The sequence below is a fragment of the Apaloderma vittatum genome, unplaced genomic scaffold, assembly GCF_000703405.1.
Source record: "Apaloderma vittatum isolate BGI_N311 unplaced genomic scaffold, ASM70340v1 scaffold33917, whole genome shotgun sequence".
Taxonomy (NCBI): domain Eukaryota; kingdom Metazoa; phylum Chordata; class Aves; order Trogoniformes; family Trogonidae; genus Apaloderma; species Apaloderma vittatum.
In genome coordinates, this window is record NW_009728529.1 from 22,963 (window position 1) to 48,978 (window position 26,016).

The window sequence follows — 26,016 nt, forward strand, 5'->3', positions numbered from 1 at the left end:
GCAAGTGGACTCCTCAGTGCCCCTTCTGAGGGGACACTTCAGAGCTGGAGCCTCTTACCCCTCCTAGCCCATCCATTGCTTTTGTGGAAACATGAACTTGAAAGACAGTGAACAACAACATCCTCCGTGTTGTGCTACTGACATCAAGAATAGAATACTTAACAGTTATTTTTCCCTTACATTCAAACAGGAATAACTCCTCCTGATATGAAAGCAAAAAAAAATATTTTTTTTTCTAATTGTAACTTCCATCTCTATATCAGTTGTGCTTATGAACAGCTAAGGAGAAGATCCTGTAGAATTCAAGAGCTGAATTCTTTAACTGTTCTCAGTCATCCTTTTTGTCAGAGGTACTTGAGTTATCCTCTTCATTGCCTTCAGGACAGACTTTATTTCTTGCAAGTGGTGTTGTTTCTGAGACTGACATTGTACTCTTTCTAACTGGACTGTGTTTGACTTCAGGTGATGCAATGTCACTCTCTTCCAACATGTCTAACTGGTATCTCTGTAGCTCTAGGTATGTAGTAAACAACTTGGCATATTCTGGATGCTTGAAGGCAAAGTCCTTGAACTCATCTGAAAAACACAGATATTATAGTGCATCAACAGAATCAAAGAAAATTTCAGTGCCTGCTCCTTTTACTGAAGCTCCTCTCCAGTTACTTTCCTCTGAAACATTTCAAGCATATCACACAAAGTATCTAGGTCTGTGCTTCAACAGTTTTCCTGAGAGATAAGGTATGAAAACCATCAGATAATTTCAGGGAGAAAAAAGCAGGAAACTCCCCCTGTGGAGGTGACTGTCGGAGTGCTCTTTATTACAAAAGGACATAACTTACCGTAGGACAGCTTCCCGGTTTCATCTGCGTCTATTTCTTTGAAAAGCATAGAAACATCAAGTTCAGGCACCCCCAGAGCTGACTGAATGATACAAGCAAACTCATCTTCCGTTATAGTGCCATCCTCATCCATGTCAAAGAGCTGGGAAAGACATTACGTGTAGAAACACGTGAGCATCACTTTGCCTACGACCCTTCTGTGTGAATTATCCACCTTTATTGGGTTCCTGGTATTCCAAAGGTGATCAGCAAACAGTGCACAGGATTTGAAGAGTCTGGTTGCATCTCAGCTACTTTCTGTTGCAAGAGATCTTATGTATTTTTCCTAGAATAAGACTAAGCAGACACTTAGTAAAGCAAGGTACATGCTGTAGTTGGGATTAGAATATTCTCTAATAGGGAAAGCATGTAACATTTGCAAAAACAAACTTCACAGCATTAGTTCAGTAATAAAACTCATACAAAACTGCTAAAAACAAACCCTAGAGGCTTATGTTATTGTCACCATGAGGGTCTATTGGATTCAGCCACTCTACCTCAGAACATCTTAGGTCTTAGTCTTCATTTTCATTAAGCTATGTCACATCTTTCATCAGTGTAAACTTGCCACAGTTTATGCACTGACAGAAAATACCTAAATTTTAGTATATGTGATCTGTCACTCACTAAGAAATTACTGTAATTAAGCAGGATTTTTGGTGACTGGAATCCAGGCAGTAGAAGCACAGTGATCAACCCATCCTTCCCAGGGTGGTGACAGTAAGCATCTGCCATGAATCAACCCCTTGAGACATACAAGGGCTGGCTGGAATTCTTAAGTACCTGCTACAGGCAAACTTTCTCATCGCAAAGCAAAGTACATTTAGAAAACAGATAACAAAGAAAACCCATAGTTCCATTTCAGACTGAAACAGGCTTTTACCAGCTGAACTAGGCATTTCCCTCTGAAACCAGGAATTAAACCAAGTTACTAATTTTAATATCAGTGCAGCTGTTAGGACACTGAAGAGTATAGTCTAGAGAACAAAACAATCAAAGAGCAACGATAGCTGTTAGGCTTACTTCTTCACAGGACTCTGTCATGATAAAGCATCCCTGAAAAAGCACAAATAACTTTCAACAGCTGTAGCACTTCTCTGTAAAGCAGCCAGTGGATATAATTGATTGCCATAAAAGTTCTGGTACTTTCTGAGCATGGACCAGTATTAAAAACTATCCAGTTTAAGATGAACATGATCCATATCTCAATATATAGTTCAGTGTGGCTCATAAGAACGGATTAGTGTGTAAAATATCTGAACCTGTGTCAAAGATTTACTGAAAAGGAAGTCACTTGAGCATTTTCCTATTAAAGGATTCAAAGACTGAGCATCCCTGGTCACATATTGACTGCCTGCATCTGAGATCCGAAAGGAGCTACTGCTCCTTGACTGCTTGTACTACCAGGCCACTATAGTACAAGCCAATTGATGATCTTAGATGTAGCCCAATTTTGGATGTGCCAGTCCTGAATAGCTATTTCTTGATGTTTTTTCACCATGTACTTTGTTAACAACAGTGAGACTATTGAGCAGTTGACCCACGCTTGCTCCATCTATTGCCTGGCTTAGATGTTGAAGAATCACAGCAGAAAAAACCTCAGGCAAAAAACCTGCAAGTGCTGCTGAATCATTTCTGGAGTTAGCCTGACAAGTTACATATTCATTAGTGCCTTTGTGTGGCTTTGGAAACCCTTTTCTATGAAGCTGATGCCTCCAATTCTCCCCTTTCACTTCACACTCTAAATGTCAATTGGTTTAAGAGTATTACTTGCATTTGCATAACAGATTGAAGCTATAAACTTATGATCTGAAAGCTAATGGATTTACAGTCAGTCTTGATTTGTCAGCTTTGTAGATTTACACTAAATTGAACTTACCTTAAATGCCATCCGAATAGTCTCTTCTGTGTTGGCTGGGTTACAAAGAATAGACAAACCAATTACATATTCTCTGAAGTCGATGGTGCCATCTCCATTCTGTAACCAAAATACGCATGGCAGTAGTTAATATTGCAAATCACTTTAAAAGCTGTTATATAAATCAGCTACACAATGGACACTAAGACAATTTACAATAATAGAGGTATATGTTCTTGCTGGAAAAAATACTAACAGCTCGTTAAATACATGTAATACTAGGGCTGAAGTAGCAATAGGCATATTTTCAATAGCTAGAAACTAGGTGTCAATTTCTATCTTTACAAACACCCAAACAAAAAAGATTTAAAACAATTTATGCATAAGATCTCCAAGAAGCCTCTAACAAGAACTAGAATACATGTGTTTAAGGTAACTGCAACAGCTCATGGAGCACTGGCAGTTGCTAAAGTTCAGAGACCAACCCAAAATCCTAAAATAAGCAGGCCACCAGTGAGGCTCTTGCCTTCAGTTAATTCTTCCCAAGAATCTCCAGCAATAAAATATATGTCGGCAAAAGCACAACCTGGTTTATGCAGTAAATCTGCATGGTCTACCTTAAGCCTTTCTTTGAAGCAAAAGCATCGCCCTACCTGCTAGTGTGAAGCCAACACACTGCCCTACCCTTTAAGCCAGAAATGCGATGAATTCATTGTAGCCTCTCTGATAGTTCCAGGTTTGATCTGACCGAGCATTTCAATGTGCTAACTACAAAGCTACATCACCAGAACATTTGAAGCTTGCTTTAATGGGATTCATGTTTAATTCTATGTAAGCGGCATTATACGTGCAGATAGGGAAAACAGCAGGTGCCTGGTGAAAGATATGCTTAGGTCAGTAGTGTTCCTGCGACCACACTGGAAGTTTCTTGAGGGTTTTGGGAAACATCCTATGTGGGGAAAAGCCCTATACAAGCGTTAGGTGATGGGACACAGCAAAGTTAATGAAAGCACATTAGAGATGACTAGTAGCTGAGTTCACAATAAAAGCATTCATTAAAAACATTTTAGAAGCCAACATAAGCGTAAAGTGGAGTTCCCTTTGTGGCTAATGAGTTGTACGTTTCAAGAGGAAAAAGATTTTTTTTTAAAGTGGACTTCCAAAGTCTGAGAACAGCACAAAATTTTTTCAGCCAAGTGAGAGAGGTGTGGTGTCCTGGGTGAATCTGTAGTGAAGGGCCAGCTCTAGATACTATTTCTGGCTCTTTTACCAACTTCTAATGCCCACTTGAGCAGAACAACCTTAACCTTTGTGTTCTTGGTCTTCTGCTGTCCAGTATTGGAATATGGAGCTTACCAGGGAGAATTGCAAAGGCTGCTCTGTAGAGCACTTTGGATATCTTGGGGTCTATGAAATAGAGGTTTCTGTTATTGAATTTAGGCTTTAAGATAGTACGTGATTAACAAAATAATGTATTCAGTACTGATTTGTTATCAGGCTATGCATTTGATGAGATTTAAAACCGCTAAAGGAGAGTTTTATTTAGCCTTCAAAACCAATTCATGATTGTTTTGCACAGACAACTGTTATTTTCTTTATATCAATGGTCTAACCAATCCTTTTTGAAGACATGTGACCTTTGAACTTCTTGTACTTCTAAAACCCTGTGAATTGTAGTGAAACTTTTTAGCAAAGATACAAATAGTCTTCAAGTTACTTCTGTGTGTGTCTAAGGGATATAACTTTTGATAGTTTTCAACCATTAGAAAAGGACAGTATTCTCATAAATGACATTTAATTTACAAATCCATGCTCTCCTGCTGCAGTTTACCTTTAAATATTTTGGATTCATCATAGTTCTAACAGAGATAATAGTTCAAACCTTAAAATGTATCATTATAAACCCAAGCTCTTAAAACAACTGAAGCAAGAGCATAGATAATAATCGTTCAAAGTTCCATGGAAAATTATTCTGTGACAGTTTTATACACTGTATCCTTAGCATTGAATTGTTTGATGCAATTAGAATATCTTTTAAAATTAATTTTTGAAGTAAAGAATATGCATCACAGGAAAAGATTTGGCAAGTAAACTGTAAACAAAATAGCCTCAACTTCTAAAATAAGTTAACACAGCTACAGCTTCACATGGCAAAATCACAACAGCTCATAAGGGTCATATTAATTCACTGAAGTGCTAAAACCCAGTAACCAGAACTGAGTGCAGTCTGATACACACAACTCCAGCCATTTGAGTAGGAAATAAAGTTACTACGCTTGCAGGATCATGTTGTGACTAGCTCTACTAAACTCTAGGATGCTGGCTAACTTCCAAACGCTCCGGCATTTTGGTTAAGGAGAAATGACAGGGCTGTTGCGTGGGAAAAGAGATGAGAGTTAAACTGAAAATGCAGGAAAACTGTCAGTGCTTGTGCAGCACCTCTGTGAACAAGCACTTGCAAGAGTCTTCCTACACACATCTAGCTGTGTTTGCAGCCTATGCCCCCAAGAATATTTTGAGGAAGCAACATGTGAGCTAAGCACCAATTCTCTAAACAGCAAAACAGAACATCAATATTTAGGTATTTGTATAAAGTAATCAAAACATACTGTAACCTCAGCAACCCTTGTTTTCTTTAAGGAAACTAGATTTCTGCTGCTATTTTCACTATAGCATGCTATGGTACCTAGGTTGTTTTTTGGGTTTGGTTTTTTTTTTTTAATACACTAAATCTTACACTTTGGGAGACAAGGAAGTTTGCATTTCCATAAGCAGTCTACATTTAGAGTGGCACAAGGAGTGCAAGGCAGATGAAGTCAATAAAATTTAAAGCACTACTGCCTCAAAACTTTTTCTCATTATGTACGGCAACAGGAAAAATCAACTGTGTCTGCATGTGCATTAGTCATTCATGCTTAGCTAAGTAAACCCGGAGTCCCTTACAGGGCTACCACAGAGAAACTGCAACTGGACCATTTGGGGAGGAATGGCAGGTGTGCCTCTTGTGTTTGACATATCCAGGCTCATCTCGTAAGAGGCTATTGCTGTAACTCCAAGATTTTCATCACTTGCTGCTACCTGCAAGTTCTAACTAGTCAGGGAAAGTCAGAAACAAACCTGGTAGGATGGTGCTCACCTAGATGTACCACACTTCCCCTCATGCTCACTTTTCTATTACTCAGAGCCCAAATGCCACTGAGGATAAGGGTGTGCTTTTCCACTGAATAATGGAGGGTGGTGAATGCCATTAGGAAGGAACTGGCTCTTTTTTTACCATTTCTGTCACCCAGCTTGGTATTAAACAAAGTGCAGGAGGATAGAAGTCTGGGCAAAACTTCTAAGTTACTTTTTCGTACAATGCAAAGTAAAAAGGCTTCTGCAACTATACCAGGCAGGAGACTTCATCAGTTTGGAAAATATCTATTTGCCAAGTGTAAATGCAAGATTTAGAAAACAAAGCTATGGAAATTGAGAAACCAAACGACAATACTCCATTAGCATTCAGATGCCCTGCAGGTATGGTGTGGTGTTTCTCAATTAGTCACTGAGGTCTCCTTGGCAGTGTGCAGGCTGTGCTACTCGACTCATCCTTTCACATTCCAGTCAGCTAGCACACACCCTAGACAATTTTCTTTTAAAGCAGCAGAGCCCTGCTCAGAAATCTGCCTTGTTACATTGCAGTGCAAGAACTGTTTTCATCAACGATGTAATCCTTAAATCAAAGAAATCTACCTTTGACAGGTCATGTTATTGCTTTTTCTCAAAAGTTGGCGTCTTAGAACTGGGTAACTAGCTTGAGTGGGACACTGCACCCTGATAAAATTTAACTCAGATAGCCAGAGGTTGATTTTGGCTGTCTGTCTGGTACGTGACTGCATTATTACAGCAAGCTTCTCTAAATAGAAATGCAGTATTTTAAACTGTTTTCATTATAACTATAATAAGGCTCGAAGGAAAGAGAGAAAAGACCAGTTAATAGAACTGTAGGAAGGAGGAAAAGGCTGTAAAAACAGCCTTATATAAGTCTTCAATTTTTTCCTAGCCAGCAGGTTGAACTGACAATACCACTCAGGTTTTGCTTCAGCAGACAAGCATGAAAAAGCAGAAGCAGGAAGGAAATTAAATATGATTATGTAAATTCACTGATCATTGTAGTTATTGCAATGCTCATGTTTTTCCCCTTGTTAGAAATAAGTGCACAACTCTCTTTACTACTGATTGCCTTCAGGCAGACAGAGCTTTATTCCAGCTTAGCAAATGCTGACAAATCAGAACAGTAATATTAAAGTTATGAGCTTTTTATATAATAGTTATACTCGCATACAAGCCACTTTATGCAAAGAAATAACTAAGCTTTGATCCGTCAACATATTCCTGATCCCTCAACATTTTTCCTCACTTCAGAGCCTAGAGATAGTTTTCTGAGACAGACTCAGGCAGCTGTCCAACTGACCATCTGCAAAACCCTTCAGAAAGGCAGACTAAGGCATGCACGAGAGGAACCACAACACTCGAAGCTGAGCTATCTACCACTAGCTACATCTGCCTTAGAACAAGGAATGCAGGGTTGTAACCTTCCATGTCTATCTTCGAGACGAAGCTTATTCTTCTCTGCTATGCCTTCACGAATACACGGTCAGCTGCAGCCAGTCTTCAATGGTCATTTTGATTTGTCCGTCTCCATCTTGGTCTAGAGCCTTGAAGGTCCGGAACATGCTGTCTAGACGTACCAAGCAGCTAATAAAGTTGTTGAAATCCATGCTACCATCGTTGTCGGCGTATCTGCGCACGATTACGTGGCAGAGTTCTTCATTCAGGTGGAACCCGGCAGCTTTCAAGGCGCCTGGCAGCTGAGCTCTCCCAACAGTGCCTGACTGATCGGTATCGTACTGCTTGTATACACATTGCCATTTCTTGATGTTGTTCCATAGGTACTTAAACTCTTCAAAGCCCAGTTTGCCATTTGTGTCGCTGTCCATGACAGCTACCATGCTACGGCATGTGTCTAAGCTGAAGCCATCTGTCTTCAGGTCTTGATGTCTGGAAACCACTTTGTTAAGGATGTCCCTCAGTTCTGCGGCACACACTTCCATATCATCTCCAGCCAGCTGGGCAAAAAGGCGACGGAACTGCCTGATCTCCTCACTCTCGTAAGCTTCCACATTTGTAAAATGATTGCGAGGAGGCGGAGGTGGCTCTGGATTATACTGAGCTGCTGCTTCACTTATAAGATTGACAAGACCTCCAACAAGTCCTCCAAGATTCCCTCCATGCCCACCTCCTGTTAGGAGACCTCCGAGGCCACGTGCAAGGCTCCCTCCACGACCACTACTGCTTCCTCCACTCAGCAAAGCTTTAGCAAGGAACATCGCGAAGATTTTTTGAAGGAAGTTACTCAGAGATCCAGTGCTTCTGTAACTCTCCAAAGCTGTATTCCATCTGAGCTGGGCGTGGGCAAAACACAGTTTATCTGCGTGCTTAGACTTCACCACGTCTGTGCATGTCTCCAGCTGCCAGAATCGTCTCAGATCTCAGTAGGTTCTGTCAACTGTAGATACACCTCTCTTTTTTTTTTTACTTCTCTGCATACTTAGCTTTATGTGATTTATCTTTTTAGAAAAAAAACAAAACACCAGGAAATGATGAGGCTGAAAGCCACAGAGCAGAAGCATCAAAATACCTGTGCTCATAACTGAAGCAATTTGAACAGAGCCATGTTAGTGTGACCATTCCTCAGTTGAGCTCATCTACTTAAAGTTGAATGCAGTGAAAGCTTACTAGAGTCTTGTCAGTTCTTGCAATCTTTTATGCCTTCAACCTTTTAGTGAATTGAGCTAATTCTAGTTACTGATGCTGTTCTGCCAGATAGGGAAACTGAAAGGAGTCTTGATTGTCCTTAACTATTTTGGTTGCCCCACTGTTATTTCTATTGTATGTACTGTGCTTCAGGACTTGACCTACATGTTCATAGGAGCCAATGGCCCGTGATGGGTAGGCAAGAATCGAGAAAGGATGAGTGCCCAGCTCTTCTAGAGCTTCAATGCATTCAGCAATTAGGGAAATATATTTGACTCTTCTCTCTTTCAGTGCTTGTAAAATCTTTTTATGTGGAAAAATCCTGAAACTGTTTTAATCAGCATATACCACACAATGACTTTCCAAGGACGGGTGTACTGCTAAAGCTAACTTGGTCAGCAAGGGTGATGCTGAGCTGGGAGAGTTCCTACAATAAGAAACAAACTCTAGTTCATAAACACTTGAAGTACAACGTGCTGCTTGCACCATAGCATGTATTAGATGCTGACAAGTAAGATGAATTCTATGGTCTGCTCTAGTCACTGATGCTTCTGGTATAGTCAGAAGGACGCATCCACAGAGCAATTTTTCTCATCTTCAGAGAGAGGCAGAAAATGGGAGAAACCACCACTGACTATGGGAGAAAGCCTAAATGATGAGCTTAAAGCACAGCCTCCTTTATGGCTGGACATAGGCAATCCTTATAACATCAATCGCATCCTTCACAAACACAGAACGAACGTACGCCCTGGTCAGCTTCAATCTGCCTTATGTTACCTACTTACAACTCTATCAGTTAATTAAGCTGTAACACTGTTGAGAAGCTCAGAATCTGGGGTAGGCAAAAGGAAATATTCAGCCATTGCCAGCATGAAGATTATCATCTGATAGTGGTGAAGCAACTCAGTCTGAGAGATGGCTGTCATCTCACAAGCTATGAACTGACCAACCATTTTTCATCAAAACTTAAGAAGAAAACTGTAGGAGTCACCTATTTTGCCTATAGGAATTGCTAACCGAGAAGCATTTACTAAGCTGGACTTAATGAATTAAATAGCCTTTGGGGATGTGATTTTTAACAAAATATTGTGAACAAGTCAGTTAACCAACTACTCACCCTGTCAAAGAGTAGAAACAGCTCTTTGAGGACATCTGAAATAGGCAGCTTCAAATACTCTGCAAACTCCTCAATTCCAATTCTTCCCCCTTTGGAAGCGCTTGCAATCGCAGCAAAGGTATCCAGCTGCTCTCTTACATGATTCCATTTCAGGCTATGCAAACATGAGGGAGAGGAGATATTTCTATACAGCAGATCTTGGACAGATGGAATTTCAGTAGGAGTTACTACAGTGTTCAAAGGCAAAAAATAGCCAAACAGAGCATGTTTGTACGGCCTTAGAAATGCTGTACTTCCAACCCGATACATTAAATGAAATCAGCAATTAAGGATGGCTCCCTCTGGTTATTGGTATTAAAAGCAGGCAGTTCTCTGCTTGAGTGCATCAGAATTCTTTAGAATAACTTTCCAAACTTAGAATCGCTGTCCAGTTACTAGGCTAGTCTAGGAGGGAACTTTTCATTACCCTAAATTCAGCTGCAGCATTATTTTGCTGCATCACAAGTACTTCCTTAACAGAAGGGAAACAGATCTCAGCTCTATTAGCTAACTCCACCCAAATGTTTGTATTACTATAGCCTGAGACCTATCTGATTTCTCTGTGGAAATACACCGCTGCACCTCAGAAAGAATAGTTGAGAATTCCATGTAACTATTGAAGATTGTTCCAGAGAGAGTTCTAGAGATGGATATACAGCACATATGTAATAAGTCAAGATTCACTGTGCACATACTTCAGATCTGACCCAGCTATGCCAGGTTATTTGATGGAGTTACTGTATGATTAAATGGTTCAGCCCTTGAATTCCGCTATATCCAGACAGAACAAGTCAACACCATCAGCGAAACATGGCTGCAGTACAACCAAGAAAAGTAAACCACTGGCTGAAGTCTCAGGGTGGAAAGAAGTTTTACTTCATAACACACACACTGCCTGTGTGTGTGTCCACAATAGCAATTTAAATTGGGCACTAAGATTACCTCCAGTTGCCTAAAATAGGTACTGCTCTACCTTCCTCACCTTTCAATGAGATAAATCCATGCATTCTTTCCCTTGTAACACTGCCCACAAAAATTACTTGGGTTTAGTTCTTACTGAGATTTTCCTCATCTCTGATTTCCATATAGTTTATGTATGCAAGTTGTGTACATAAATAAGCTATATTACACATGGCCAAGATGGCTGTCAGGTAATCTCTCCTTTTGTAGATGGCCATCAACACCTGCAGCGCTGCAGTACTTACGCTGCCAACAGCTAAACTGCCCTTACTTGAGTTTCTTGCTAATTTTGGTGAACTCCACCAGCCCAGCTTCCATGGGTAAAGTCAGCAATCAGTCTGCAATCTTCAAAAGTGTGATCAGTGACTGGAACATTCAAAGCGCTGAAACAAAATTAAGGAAAAAGAAAATTCAGTTTCTTTTACTGAAATTACTTCTCGGTGACTATTTCCCTTCTCTCAGTTGGGCTTTAATGCTAATATGTAAAACATTGTTGTACTGCTGCAAGTAGGACAAAGCAGTATGTAAGATTTTGTGAAACCACACTGTGAAACTACCTTATGGCAGCATCATCATATTTTAAGCATCATGACGTTTGTACATGCAGCCCAGAACAAACTACCTGCTTGTTCTTGACAAGCTAATCAGGGAGCAATTTATCCTAGCTTTCCACAAACATACTATATTCCAATGTAAGACAACCTTCTTTATGCTCCATGTTTAAACAATTAGGGTCTTTTAGTAAAGGAATTTCACACCTCTTAGTTAATCTGGAGCAATTCCTATACACAGTACCTGGGACTTGTCTAAATTGTACTTTATGGTTAGGATGTATGCGGAACTGCTGGATAATACATACGTTGCCATGGTTTGTCGGACTCTGTTGGCAAAAAGAATGGGATCGTTCTTTTCTTCCTCAGTAGGAACATGAACAGGCAAAAACTGAAAGAGATGAGTTATTCAGTCAATTCAGTAGTCACCACTTTGTTAACAACTCGGACAATTTCTTGTTATTTGGAATGGGAGAAAAACAGGAGAAAAAAATCAGCCATGCAATGAAGGAACTGGACACTAGATGTCCCAGCCACCTTAGAAACCACTCTGGCCCTTCTGCCCTAGCCAGACAAATGAGATTGAGTCCAAAACTACCTCTTAAAGAGTGATAGAAGCTACTTTAATGTAAAATATAAAATCCCCAAAGAAGGCAAGTATAATAACTGCATACTTAGTCAGAAAACTAAATGATGCATTGGTAAGAATATGAGTCTGGAACAATGTACGCTCCTTTTCAAAAATCCTTTCTAAGTGATGTTATATACTAGAATAGTACATGAAAGATTTTAAATGTTTTTAAATACTGTAGTCCCGCCTCATACCTGTTAATTGTATTTGTCAGCCTTAAACTGGGAAGTTTTCTTTAAGTTTGTCCGCCATGATGAAAGTGTTAAGGACTCTTAGTTCTGAATCTAAGTAGAGCACTATAACTGGATACAAATACTGTAAAATTTTGGAACTCCGAGCAGAAAGAAAAAAACCCTCCAACAAACAACTCCCTTTCCTCCCAAACCCCCAAAACACACTAGATATCTCAACAGCAACACGTTTACTGTTGAGGATTTATTCAGTGATAAAATGTAAGAAGTCGAAGTAGCATTACACAAAAAAATGTACTATACATTAATTATCATCTAATAAGGTATCTAAATCGACATTTGTTTGGAAAGTAGTCTGTGTGGAGAAGTATTTTGATCTTTCTATGGTGTCCGCTTGCAGCTCTGCTTACCATGCCTTTTCCCAGTTATGGCTATCATTTATCTGAGTTCTACTCCCCACCCTCCAATCTTGCCTTAAAATCCTAGAATGCAGCAGGTCTAGAGTAAGTATAAGGTGTAGCTCATGATTCACTGGAAGATACAGTTGCTAATTGTGTGTCAATATGTTTCTCCAGCTATACTGCAGTTGCTGGTGATGCACTGATAGTGGCGACTGCCGCATAGAAACACAATCTATCGTGAACAGCCTTCTTGTTTAAAAAATGCTGCTTCCTTACGATTAAAAGCAGTAAGTTTGTGGATTCCATTACCTGTTAAACAGCCATAACAATTTTCTGTTTATAGTTAAAAGCTTTATCCCCTGTAAAGACAGCAATGGTCCAGCTGTTCACAGGAAAGTTTGGGATTTCATTCCTTCTAGAAGCAGTTTTCAGCTCTGTTCAACCTCTGACATATGTCCCTGGTTATTACAATTCCCCTTCAGAAGTTACATAACTCTTGAATGAGGAAGCACAAGCATCCTGTACAGACACAGAAAATTGTGTCATCAGTGGATAAGATGAAATCTCAACTGAGAAGTTTATCTATGCAAACATGGGTCATGGTCTTGAAAGTGGTCATTACATCATTTGAGGATGAGGTCTTGCTTAGACAGCAACCGGGCAGGTTAAACAACACCTCTGTCCCCTTCAAAAAACCCACCTACAATTATTCTTAAAACCAGTTTGCCAGAGACCACAGCTGGCGATGAAGAATTTGGTTTCTTGGCCTCCTGAGGTGGCCTGCATGATCTCACACACACCCAGCTGCTTACCTGGTGAAGTAAGTATACCTGCCCTGTCAAACTGCAGTCCTGTAGGAAAACCCCTTCACAGTTCTTTCAGTAGCAGAAATACTTCTCTGATCTGCTTTTCACCTGGTCTCTCTTCTCAGAGAATTTGCCAAACTGTATCTTTTGCAGCCTTAAACTTCCCTGCCAGGTTCACTGACTAGACATGCACACGCACACTCCCCTGGACCACAGACAGGAGCATAGCCCTGTTCAGGGACAGGAGGCAGAGGCAGCGTGAGACTGCTGGGAGCAGAGCAGCAACTTGCTCTTGGGCTGGGACAGCAACAGAAATATTCATTCCTAAAACGAGTAGGCTGATTCCTTCCTCCCCCGGGCAAATCTGCCCCTTCTCTTTTTAGAAATAGAAGCACTTGTGCATTGATGCTAAGAAATCAGTTCTACTTTGGAGACCCAGGCTACTGTGAAAGCTGCATATTTTTTCATGGTTTTCATCTTTTGGCACGTGAGATTTATTTTCTAGCAGAGAAGTTTGAGATCTATTCTGAAGTAGGGGGAAATAAACCTTCTACTGGAAGGGCTACATTAACTACTTCTTGCTCACATCTGTATAAATTACACAGATACGCCCTTCTGTCATTAGGAGAATTAGCTCCTTAGTATATATTCTACAAATATGTGTGTACTGCATGTACTATACAGTAACAAGGTTCTCCCTTGAAATGAATTTCATTGTTTCACAACAAAGACCATGTTGCTAATTCTTAGTAGTAACAACACTGCTTGTATTCATAAAGCTTTGCATAACTCTGCTAAATTCTGTTCTGCAAATAAATGGCAAAACCTGCCTGAATTTCTCCCATTCCCATTCCTCAGGTTCCTAAACTGACCGAGTCCACACCGACAGTCCTTTGGGTCTGGCAAGGAATGTGAAGCACAGCACTTTAGTTACCTGACTCCTCTCCACTGTGTTCTTGACTTTTTGTGTTGACTTTTTGACCGGGAGCAGTTAGAGTGTCTGTACTGATACTATGAAGTGTGTGTGGTGTTCCAGTTGTCACTCATCTATCTTTGTGCTGTGCAGTTGATATTAATGATCAAAGGAACCGGTGCTTTATACAAGGCTCAGTACAAGTCCTGGAATCCTGAAGCAAGCTCTTAGTTGCAGAAACTTTTTAGAGTTCAGTCTGGGAAGACGGTGAGGAGGGCAAGGATACTTTGAAGGAAGGAGGGAAATGAGAAGGTGGGGAAAAAACAAGTCATCTTTAACAGCCCATATTATAATTCTTAGTATTAACATCTGTAAAATGCATGTGGTGATAATTAGCAATGATTTTACAATGCTTTAAAAATAAAGCCATTTCTCACAGCTTTCTTTTGGGAACTCATCGGATTAAGTGACACACAGACATGGACAACAATCCAAATATATTATTCACTGTGATTCTGTTTGTGTTTGAGACACCTGTTCACTGATGGTGACTACTAATGTGAATAATGCATTTATATTAAAGTATAAATTCTCTGGTTGCTCAGTCTTAGTACAAATACATTTCTAATTCTTACCTCAACTTCTACTCTTGTGAAGAGCTGACACAGCGTCATTACACACAGCTCTTTTCTGCAGGCAAAGAGGAAGAAAAATACATTTTACTTATTTAAAAACAAAGTATTTGCACATCAGTAGATTTAAAGCATTGACAAAAATACAGTCTATATTGAGTTTTTAGGTCCCTTGCAGTGAAGTTCCCTGAAATGTTGCTTTTGAAATTTTTTTCACAGGGCTTCTGCATATACCTGCTGCTTGGTCACTGGGGAGGCACCTTGTCTGTTGTCATACATGTGAACAATACCGAACAGTTCTTTGGCCAGCAAAAAGTGTACATGTTACTTTATCTTTGAAGAGGTGAATACATACTGGATTTGAAAGCTTTAAGAGCTTTGGTTCTGAGAAGTAGCTTTATCTTTTCTTCTCTCATCTGCAAAACAGCACAAGTAACTTCCTGGATTAACTAAAGCATGAATTTGCTAGTGTATGTTAGCCATTTTGGCAATTATAGTAGCGTTTATACAAATGTACCAATGAAGCATCAGTGCTTTTAGAAAAAGTCATGAATTTTAGTATCAACAGGTAGGGCAAGGAAGAAACTGTGAAAGAGGATATAATAGCTTCCACTGCTGACTTGTTCTTTTCAATGTGACTTTTAAGCAGAAATTTACATTTGCTCTTTAAATAAGGCGAATGGTAACAGAAAACCTTCTAGCAATCTTTCTTCTGTTCTTGTTTTGGGCAAAATAGAAAAGAGAAAAGGAAAAGGCATGAGAACAACTAAGGCAACCTTTCCACTTTCTGCAGGAATCCACTCAATGCTTGATTTTCTAACATACAACATTAGGCGTACCTCTCAGTAAGGCACAAAAGAAAGAAGCAGTAAGTGAAAGAAGAAACTGGGTGAGGAGGTTTCTGAGGAGGAGTCTGGCTGCAATATCCAGAAAGTTTTACAGAGTGTGACACTCGTGCCTTTTGTACTCTCAGGTTCCAGTTATTTCTGTTAAGAATCTCTAGATTCTGCCCCATCCATCCTCTTGTTACGATTTTGAAAAGCTGTTCCTTTCATCTTCTCACAGGTTTTGATTTGAGCCTTTGGCATCCAGCCACCAGGCTTAGAGCAGTTCTCAATTTTTAGTGAATGGGCGGCGTCCTCCCTTCCACAGGAACACCAGATTTCATTTCTTTATCCCCCTGTTCCTCCACTGTCTCTCATAACTGAGGACGTAGCTTCTTTTCAATCTTCCAGCATAAATCCTTCATAGAGGAAATCTAGTATGCTACTGAATTTGCAATATTTGTTACTCTCGGTACGCTGATAACTCTAACAGAAGTAACAATAACAGCAAAACCTTCTTGGGAAACTAAATGAGGTGGACGTTTTCATCTAGGTCAGATTTCATTACGTCCGTTCTACAAGTGTGCAGGTGCTAGGATTAACTAATGACAGCATAAAAGGCGCTTATGATTTGCTCCACTAGTTCAGACAAAATCAGTTCCCTTAAAAATTTTAGTGACTTAGTAAATCAGTACTACTGTACTTAGATACAACTACATATTCTATATGAAAATGCAATATGGAATCTGCAAATCCATGTTTTAATGATGTTTATAATGGTGAAAAGTATTTCCTAGACATATTTTCAGTGCAGCTGCAAGGGCTTTTTAATACTTTAATATTTTAACATAGTAGAAGGCCACTTGTGTTGAGAAATAAACATAGATCTACTGCCTAACTGGCTTACTGAAGTATTTTTTTGTTATTTCAATATCAGGTAATACATAAATATAGCCTCTTCACTGGGATCTCAAAACAGTTGCTATTGTTGAGTCAAGCAAAAATAAAAATCTTAACAAGAACCCTAGATGTTTGAGTAGAGGAAGATGGGGAAAATTAATGCTTGTTTTGCCCATCTTCATTTACTTTCATATGATTTCTAATGAGATGAAGGGATGAATAAACAGAGGGGAGAAAAGAGCGTTTTTTCTTGTTTGCATACCATGTAGGAAACTGTAAAACATCTATGGATTTGGATGACTGTGATTGTTTCCTAAGGAAAAGTGCAAAACATAGGAGAAAATTGGACAAAACAGTGGCAGAGTTGGAAATAATCCTTCCCCATCTGCAAACCCTTTCTCAAGCCACTCGGATACGAAACCTACTGCACAACAGCATTACTCCCAGGTATTTCCCCCTCATAAAAACAGATCTAGAAGAACACATGTCTTGGCTTAGCTGAATCTGTTTGGCAGACTGTTTAGCAATGGGGGAAAAAATTCTACATGTAATTTTCAGTAGGATTAAGAAACTTACAATGAGTAGCCCTGCCAAGTCCAGGTCACAGTATCCTAAGGAAAAAAATAAACCATAGAAATGTATGACAAAACCAGATGAAAGTTACAGAGCAGATAAGTTAAAATATAAAACGGGCACAAGTTTAGAAAAAAGCAGATGATAGTTTTATGGCTCTCTAGTGAAAATAAATAACAAGGTCAAGGCAACTAGGATTCCCTGCCTTAAAAACTGGTAAGTAAGCATGGCAGACTTTTGATAATACCAACAATTAGGAATAAAAATTTATATAGCTACTTAAAGATTTTAAATAATTCATTCTGATCCAAACAGTGGAATTAAGAAAAAAATAATCTAGTAAGACTTTTTCTAAGGACCTTACCAGTCCTTTTAGAAAGGCACCCTCATAAATATGTCTGATTTATTTTTTAAGAACATTTCCGCATAGGTAATCTATCATGCTTTTTCTTTGCTTTTTTAATGTTCTTATCTATAATTCTTATATATAATTTTTAAGATGTATACTGCAGATCCTTAAATCCAGTCAGTGAAATGCAATACCAGTCCTCTTGAGTGGTTCAATTTAGTTTTGAAACTGATCTGTAAAAGGGTTTATAAAGGACTCTTTGTAAATAACAATAGCAATCATACGTTTTTCATCTGAAAACCATCAGGAATGAAAAGTTTGGTCTTTTCTGGATTTGTTGGAGTACAAGATAAGTAAAAAACCCTAAGTTGCTAGACTCATTTCCCAGCATTATACTGTCAGTGAAGCAGAGCCATACATCTGTACTTGACAGAAAGTGTAAACATTCACTGGGCAAAACAAGGGAAAGTTGCATAAAAAGTGCGAAACTGCCCTCCTGAGGTGCCTGAAGGAGGGGAGGTTGGAAGTCCTGCATGGTTCAGCTTTGCTGTTTTCCAAAACTCCGCAAGGCCCTTTGCAGTAAGAGCATTTCCAGCTTAAACAAAACATTATGACTAGTAGGGAAGTCGTGTGCATTTTAAACTTCAAAGTGCAGGCTCTGTGTCTTTGCAGGAAGTTTCTAACTTCCGCTGCAATACTTGCCCCTGCTCCCTCTGGCTTAAGTAATAGCTAAGAAGTCCAGCAGGAAGTTTTTCATAATCAGGATATCAACTGCACCATGCTGACACTTTGGAAGTCAGGCTGCTTGCAGGACCTCTCCAAAGCTAAAGCTCAGGAAAACAGCTTCTTTAGTGACGATGCAAAATATTTATGTGGGTACCATTTAAGTCGGGATTTTGACTTCCATAGTGCTAGTTAGAAAAATGTTCTGCTTACCAGCTTGTTGGGGTATCGAAGCAACACAGGTTGTACAGGGACTCGTGGAACAAAGGCACCTGCAGCCACAAATTAGAATTGATTGTTAAGACTAAGCTTAATGCGGCAGTTGGGAGTTTTAAGTGATTTGTGCAAGACATGGTGTGTGGAAGGAGAAACTTTTAAAAGGTGAGAAGATTGGGAAGTGTTCTTATTGTTGTGGGTTTCTTTGGTTGGTTTTGTTTTTTATTAAATGAGCAGCGCAACTAACAAGCTGTCAGGACAGAAAAGAGTTGGTCTCTATTTCAAGGGAAAAGCTGCCTAAGATTCCTGGACTGTTCATACTCATTTTCTGTGTATTACCTCCCCACTGACTGGCATTCCTTTTCAAAGGATTAGATGCTTACAAGGCTGTTGAGTATTTCCTGAACCCTTCTCTGTTCTGATCATCTTCATAAGTGATAGGGATCTGAGCATGCAATAGTGGTTTTGTAACTTTGTTATCCAAGACTGTACAACAATAAGATAGGAGAGCAACGAGGCTTTAACTGAAGTGCAACACAACAACTTAATGATCAGTGATGCTATCAAGTACCTTTCTGTCTTAAAAATAATCTACTGACCTGTCTTGCTAAGCACTAGGCAAAGAGATTTCATAACTTGGTTGCTAAGTCTTACATAGCGAACTTTACAGGAATCGAAGATGGCACAACTAAGTTGAGCTAGAAGAACATCATGAGTAGCATGCATTTTGGTAGCTCACAAATAATCACAGTCAAGATTCTGGCTAAATATTCAATGAAAACTGTACCCAGAAAAAAAACCAAACCCAACCAACTAATTGTGTATTTGCATCCTACGAAATACTAAACATCAGAAAAGTAAACTCATTAGGGGTTTAGTGCCCCTGAAACTTTAATGATGTGGATCATGTACCTGCAGAAGTATCAGCCTTACTAGAACCACTAAACTGCTATTTCACCCATTATTTTCCAACAATGATGCAACAAAATTTCTCACCTTGTTTAAATGTGATCAGGCAAGATCGGTTTGTGCAGGTACCTTCTGGGAAAATCAGTATCTTGGATTTAAAGAGAAAGAAATACATATATATGTACACACATTTCATGAAGAATTATACTTGAGCTTCAGTTATATAAAGGCTGATTCTTTTATGGAACTTCTGTGACATGTTACACTGCATCACAAGAACATCAGTACTGTTTCAAAAGGAAATGAACAGGGAAGTGAAGGATGCTCACAGTAATAGGAGCCTGATCCATCTTGATTTGGAAACAAATGCTTGGTAAGAGAGGAGTTCTGGGGAAAGGCCTTTATCAGTTCAGCAATAGCGTACAAAAGGCTTTAAGTGTTTCACTTGAAATGTTTAGTGTGGGTAATGATATGAGAATTGTTCCTCTGCTGGCACCTCCTTATTGAACTGCTGGGTGTATAAACCTCAAGAGTCTGGGCTGACATGAAGCACAGAGGGTACTCGAAGGTTTACAGGCACAGATGCTATCAACATCAGTCGAGATGCCCGTGGTGACGGGAAGATCACAGCTTGGTGGTAGCAGCAGCATGCATCGATGATGCAGAGCTCTGACGGCATTACACGCCACTAGGCAGCCTCTGAACCTGAATGTCTTGGGCAGGCTGAACCATTTCTGATTTAGTGCCTGAAAGACACGGGATTAGTTGCACAGCAATGTGACACACTGAACCCAGCCCCCTGTGGAATACAAGGAAGTCTTGTACTTCTCATATTACAATAGAATCCTAAGCCACAGTCCAAAAAAATCCTTGGCACAAGAACTGGTCTGGATTAAAAGTGTGTTCAAGGTGTGCTCCCACTTCTGTCCAAATGACCAGGTCAAGGCTTGATGAAAGAGGGCATCATTAGGTCACACCCAAGAGATGCAGGCTGCTCTTGAGGTATGGGAGAGACAGCTGCACGTACCCATTACAGGTAGTCCTTGACTATGCATTCTGTAATCAGAAATTGTTTACTAGCGCCGTGGACACAAAAATGGGTGTGTTTCTACTCAGCACAGAAAACATATTAGTGATAGACCAAAGAGTAAGCAATCATTCCCTCCTTCCCCTTTGTGTTCCTGTTGGGAGGAGCGCTAATCAGAACCTCATGCTATTAATAAGCACAAGTGCTGCTCAGCCTGTTGGTTTTAAGAGGATGGAATGGGAAATGCAGCTACTCTTTCTATTGTGCTAAGAGAATGCAGCCCAGGCACTCTGAGGAGGATGTGACAGACGTCATCTTGTGGTCAAGTTTCTCAAAAAACCCTCAAGGGTAGGAGGGAGGTGTGGCTTGGGCACAGGACTAGGAATCACCCAGTTGTACCACTGACTCAGTCTTGGATACTCCCAGATTACTTGACTCATAGACTATTTATGCCATAATATACATTTAGTTTTTATGCCAAGTGCAACATTGGTGTAGAGACAATTCCCCTTTCCTCCTCATGCTGTTTTCAACAGAGATTAGGTCTCCCAGGGCTTTGCTGGGATCACTTCATCTGGAACAGTTCAGCAAATCATAAGCATCAGTGTAGTTTGTAAGTACAGTATTAAAATAAAAATCACCAAAAAACCTTCCTAACTTTGACATGTGCATATTTAAAATCCTCCGTGTAACTGACAAATTGGAAAAAATAACGGAGGCTCTAAAAATATTTACAGCAGCTTAGGAAAATGCATTTATAAGTCAAATTAAAGTAGCCTAAACACTAACTAAAAAGCTTTCTGTAAGGTGCTTGCTAAGTAAAAATGATGCATGAAATGTCTAATTAATGCCATTTCAAAAAAAGTGACAAGTGTTGGTCTTCCCTACTTGAATGCTGTCTGCTTCTGGAGACTATTCAGAAAGCAGAGCAGGGCTTTCAGGTCTAGCTGTCATAGAGATACCTGCTACTGAAGTCTATATTTTCACTTCCCTCTTTTAATTTTCCTTGAGAGTCATTCACTGGTACAGAAGTGAAGGGAAAGTTCACTACCCTGTCACTTAGGAGGTATCCAACTATGACTAAATAGATCTTGTTACTTTAGCTACTGAACCGGTCAGCTGGAGGTTTAAATTATTAAAGTAACCCCTAAGAAAACATGTCAACTATTTAAAAACACAAAGCATGAGTTTATGTACAAATCTGCAAAGGATATCTTTGGAGAAAGGTCTTATGTCATTGACTGTACTTGCCCAGCAGTGTGGCAGTGACACTGTGTTCGTAGTATCTGAAGTCAGCATGAGACCAGAGTCAGTGCAACAGAAGAAAGATGGGAGGTGCTGCCAAATGAGATGTTGGTAGGTTGGCAGCTGTTGGACAGCTGTGATATTATGATGCACAGTAAATACAGAGTCTGGATACATGACAGAAGAGTAGTATATTTATTACCTGTGGCCACTGGCCTCTTGATAAAGCCCGCTTAGTTATCTCGGTAACCGTATTCTTCCGTGAATCAGGGTCTTGACGAGAAACTGATACAGGCTGAAGGGAACTTAAAATTGCTGTGAAAGAGATAAGAAAAAATGTCTTATACTAGTGCTTAGAAAAAATATGGGTTCAAGCCTCCCTTGTAGCACAAACTTGTTACTCTCATGCTAGGAGAACAACTCTGCACAAACAGCTTTCAGACAAAATAGATAAGAACAGTGTTATTGTCCTCACTCGGCAAAATGGGAAGACCTAGAAGACCACAGTGCCAGCTGAGGAGCTTTACAGTACATATCAACATGCAAAATTCAGCCAAACACATTCTACTAATATTGCTGTTCTTTTTCACTGAGAGTTTCCACACAGTTCTAAGGAACAGACCTGACAGGGTCTGTGCTCACAGGCCACACTCAGGCCTAACTCACGCAGACTGCAACCAACAAGTACCTGGAGCCTGTGCTGAAGACGTAAGATGTCCCTTTTCAGTTACAAAGCAGGTGCAGTTCCTGTATAAATTACAGGAAAAAACCTCCCTAATTTAATCAGAAGTCGACAACAGAATGTGTAGACCTATTAAGATGTGCTGAGAAGCTTGGGGAAGAATTATCTCCCTATGTTCTGCTCCTGTGCTTTTGCAATATATTATTAGTTGGTCTATTTCCTGCAAAGACACTTTTCTAGGTTGCCAACTGAATTTAGTTGTGGGTTACTGTACAGCCAGCAGAAACTCTACAGCTGATTCTAGTAATAACGCAAACAGGGATTCTTTTTGTGCCAAAAGGCGGAGAAAATACTAGAAGCGTGAGTCATCTGATCTTTTCCGTTCTCTGCATTTCCTTTTTGAGTAACTTCTCTTTTAATCTTTCCTAGTTTGACTCCCATTAAAAAAAGTCTGTAACAGTGGCTGCGTGCTTGAACTTGTAAATATGGGATTTTCCAGACTGCTTTAGTTTGGGTCTGTTTTGAAATGACCTTCACTAATCCATGTTCTATGTTTGTGGGCCACACTGTTAAAAGATAGCAGTCAAACAGATTTCTCAAGCTACCTACTGGGAGAATTTTAAGAGTAAGCTTACAGGCTGAGCAGTTACAAAATGTGCTTTCAGTATAAAGCAAATTTAAAGTGATACTGTATTTCATATCTGAAAAGAAGCAGCATACTTTTAGACACTTTGACCAGTTCAGAAGGATTACTTGTCACAGGAACTCCAGTGGAAATAATCTGTCAATATCTTTGGAACAAGTCTGTCCCTAAATTGCTTTCAGAGGTAAGATTTTTGGCTTCATGTCAAACTGCTGTCTTCCAACATTTGATTTTTTCATAAATACTTACTGCCAAATACTGGAGTTGATAGGTTCTCTGCTCTAGACACTATTGATGGCATTCCAGTTAGGGCAGAAATAATGGCATCAAAAAAGCTTGAATGAGGAGCTGCAACAAAAATTGGGGCTTCCAGTAGACTTGCTATTTTCCCTTTTACTTTAACTTGGAAACCCATTACGAAGAACAAGGTACGAGTTAGGCATGAGAGCGTTGTCTGGATCATCCTCCTTGTAAACAGAAACAGAAAAAGTATCATGCATCTTACAGTTAGCATTTGTACTTTAAACAAAAAGCCCACTCCAGATTTTCTAGGTCTCACCAGCGCTGGGGCCAGGCACAGGGGTGGCAATGCTACTCCCTGGGAGAGCTGCAGGGCCAAATTAGAAGCAGGGAAGGGAACATCACCTTTACATGTTGAAAACTGATTATAATCTTAAAGATACGGCAACGTACAGCACCTTGCTGAACCCTCCTTCCAAGTATGCTATTTCACTTGCTGTATTTTATAGCATTGTGGCATAATGCTACTGTGAGGGGAGGGTAATAAGCAGATTCAGTGTCCTTTTTTTAAGAACTTAAGTAATTCTGATATTTTTCTTTCACTATCAGTTTTAAGCAAGTAAGATTAAACATCAGCATTCCCTTACTGGAACACGTTCCCTTTGTGGGACTTGCCGTAATCTCTTGGACTTGTTAGAATTCACTTCCTCTGTCTCCTCCTCCTCCTGCGTGCAGCTGCAATGCATTGCAGCTAGAAGGGAACTTTTTTACCCTGAGGTCAGAAGCTGAGTGAACCCACAGAGGCAGCGGTAAAATACTCCTTCAAGAGCAACATAGCTAAGAGAGGAGCTGTCAAAGCCAATTTGGTCATGAATTATCACGTAGCAGAAATGACAAAGGCCACATAGAAACACAGCCTACGTAACATTACCAAATGCTTTTCTTAATGAGTTTATTTTTCAAATACTCCTATCAGTATTATTACTAAAGTAAGTCCTGGCTTACAGGATTTTTATACACATTTGTTTTAACCTCAAGACATTTGAAAATCTACCTATTTAAAAGGCTCTGCTATTGCTTTAAAATATACTTATCAAAGAGATGCTTCAACTAAATGAGTAAAACTAAGATTTCACTGAAGGCTCCCTAGGAGGAAAGGAGTGAGGAAAGAAAAGCTTTAGAACCTTTCTTTGTACTACTAAAAAAAAAAAAAAAAGCACAGAGTTTTCACTAATATCCATCACTTTTTACCTTCTCCATCCTTTAAGTGGCACAGACCCTTTTCCAGGGTGACGGAAAGTTGCAATTGATGCAAACAGCCATGCTAGCAATACAAGGAATGCAATACATATGGCACGGAGGGGCAGCAAAATAATCCCCTGCAGAACAGCCTGGGGAAAAAAAAAAAAGGAAGGGAAAAGCCTTAAGAACTTGTATCAACAGTAATGACACTGATATCGGTGCAGTTACATTATATACCTATTTTAAAATACAAACATTACAGCTATGTGATTTCCCAAGCAAAACATTAATGACTCTAGGGTTCGTATGGGGAAGTTGGTCATTCACAGCATTTCCTTTTCACTTTTGGGTTCCCATTTCAAGTAGAACTGGGACTTCAGAGTATTTGAGTTTTTGGCTTGTATATTGTTAGACAGAGAGGGTAAACAGAGTTTGCTGGCTTTACTTTATACTTAGACTTGGTCTGCAACATACAACCAGCTCAGATGAGTCTGCCCAGCTGACACATACCTCCAGTACAGAGCCTCCTGTCACTAGCTGCCTGTGTAGGAGCCAAGTGGGATTGTTAAGGTGACTAAAATGTACTCTTGCCCTTTCAAAATGACAAACCTATGCTGAGTCACACTATAGTTGCAAATGATTCTCACCAGGACCGCGCAGAGTAGTGCACTCACTATGTGACTTCATTTCCCCCAGCTGGGACTTAAGCAAAATGAACCTGTCGTTTAAGGCAAAGGTTCAGTCTTGGCAACGCTGCTGAAGCTGCTGCAGCAGCTCTTGGCTCCCTGCCTTTGGAAGTGGATTGCTCACCGCCTGCTGTAAATATACAGCAGAGCCCTTCTGTTTGTGAAGATTGACAGGCAGATGTGGTGCAGGGCAGGGCAGGAAGAAACTCTTAATTGTTTTACCCTAGTAAATTGGGTTAGAAACTATATCCTGAAGGCTGGCCTTCATGGCGCAAAGCAGCACGACACAGGCTGGGCAAGCTGGGCTCTGGCCCAGCAGGCCAGAGGCAGGTGAGTGGCGTGAGCACAGAGCGCTCGGCCCAGCACTCCTGGTGAGCTCCTCAACAGCTCCGCTCCTCGGAGCACCTAATCCAGCTCAGCTGCCGCTCACCGATGGATCGGCTCTGTGTGCACAAAAACATACACACCGAAGCAGAATTGTAATACTGATTTTTTTTACTTTTTTTTTTCTTAAATGTGGGCTGTTTCTAAAACTTTTACGAGATTACATCATTGGTCAGACACTGACAGCTCCATACAACTCAGAAGTATGAGAGAAGTTACCGAAGGAGAGTTATGCTAGTTCACTTTATGCTTGTGAGCTTACTTTTTTTTATGCTTTACTATTTTTAAAGAAAATTTACAACTGAACAACTTTTCCTCTCTGAAAAACAGCCTTTCTAGTCAACTTTTTAGCAATGGCTACTCTACAGGAAAAGCAAGGCTTTTAATAGTAAGTTTTACAAAATAGCATGCAACGTGCACCCTTGGGCTATAGTTATTAAATAGTTTACCTCTTTAAAAAAGAACAAGTGTTAGTAGTACATTTGGAATATAAGCGTCTTTGAGTACTGTTTATCCGATTCTTTGATATTGTAGGTTAAATCTAATTTTCCTTTCACCAACATGGTCCTTTCTCTCCCCACCAAATCCCTTCCATTTTCA

At 39.9% G+C, this 26,016-nt stretch overlaps 2 protein-coding genes across 2 annotated transcripts; both read right to left on the reverse strand.

Annotated features, from left to right (window-relative positions):
• Positions 1–328: 328 nt before the first annotated feature.
• LOC104277463 (lysophosphatidylcholine acyltransferase 2-like) lies at positions 329–24,495 on the reverse strand (the record flags this gene model as incomplete). The annotated part of the gene is given in 14 exon segments (XM_009874100.1): positions 329–576; positions 840–981; positions 2,758–2,856; positions 9,650–9,803; positions 10,920–10,979; positions 10,981–11,031; positions 11,508–11,590; positions 14,777–14,831; positions 17,074–17,108; positions 18,356–18,414; positions 19,355–19,415; positions 21,742–21,854; positions 23,114–23,331; positions 24,356–24,495. Coding segments are annotated over 14 exon segments (1,518 nt in total), but the record flags the coding sequence as incomplete, so codon positions are not given.
• Positions 7,359–8,105, reverse strand: LOC104277462 (calpain small subunit 1-like). The gene has a single exon (XM_009874098.1). It carries the CDS (start codon positions 8,103–8,105, stop codon positions 7,359–7,361), a length of 747 nt encoding a protein of 248 aa, XP_009872400.1.
• Positions 24,496–26,016: the final 1,521 nt, after the last annotated feature.

What these genes read in the sequence shown, in the direction of transcription:
- LOC104277462 (XM_009874098.1), bottom strand. Translation starts at nt 8,105, where the DNA reads ATGTTCCTTGCTAAAGCTTTGCTGAGTGGAGGAAGCAGTAGTGGTCGT.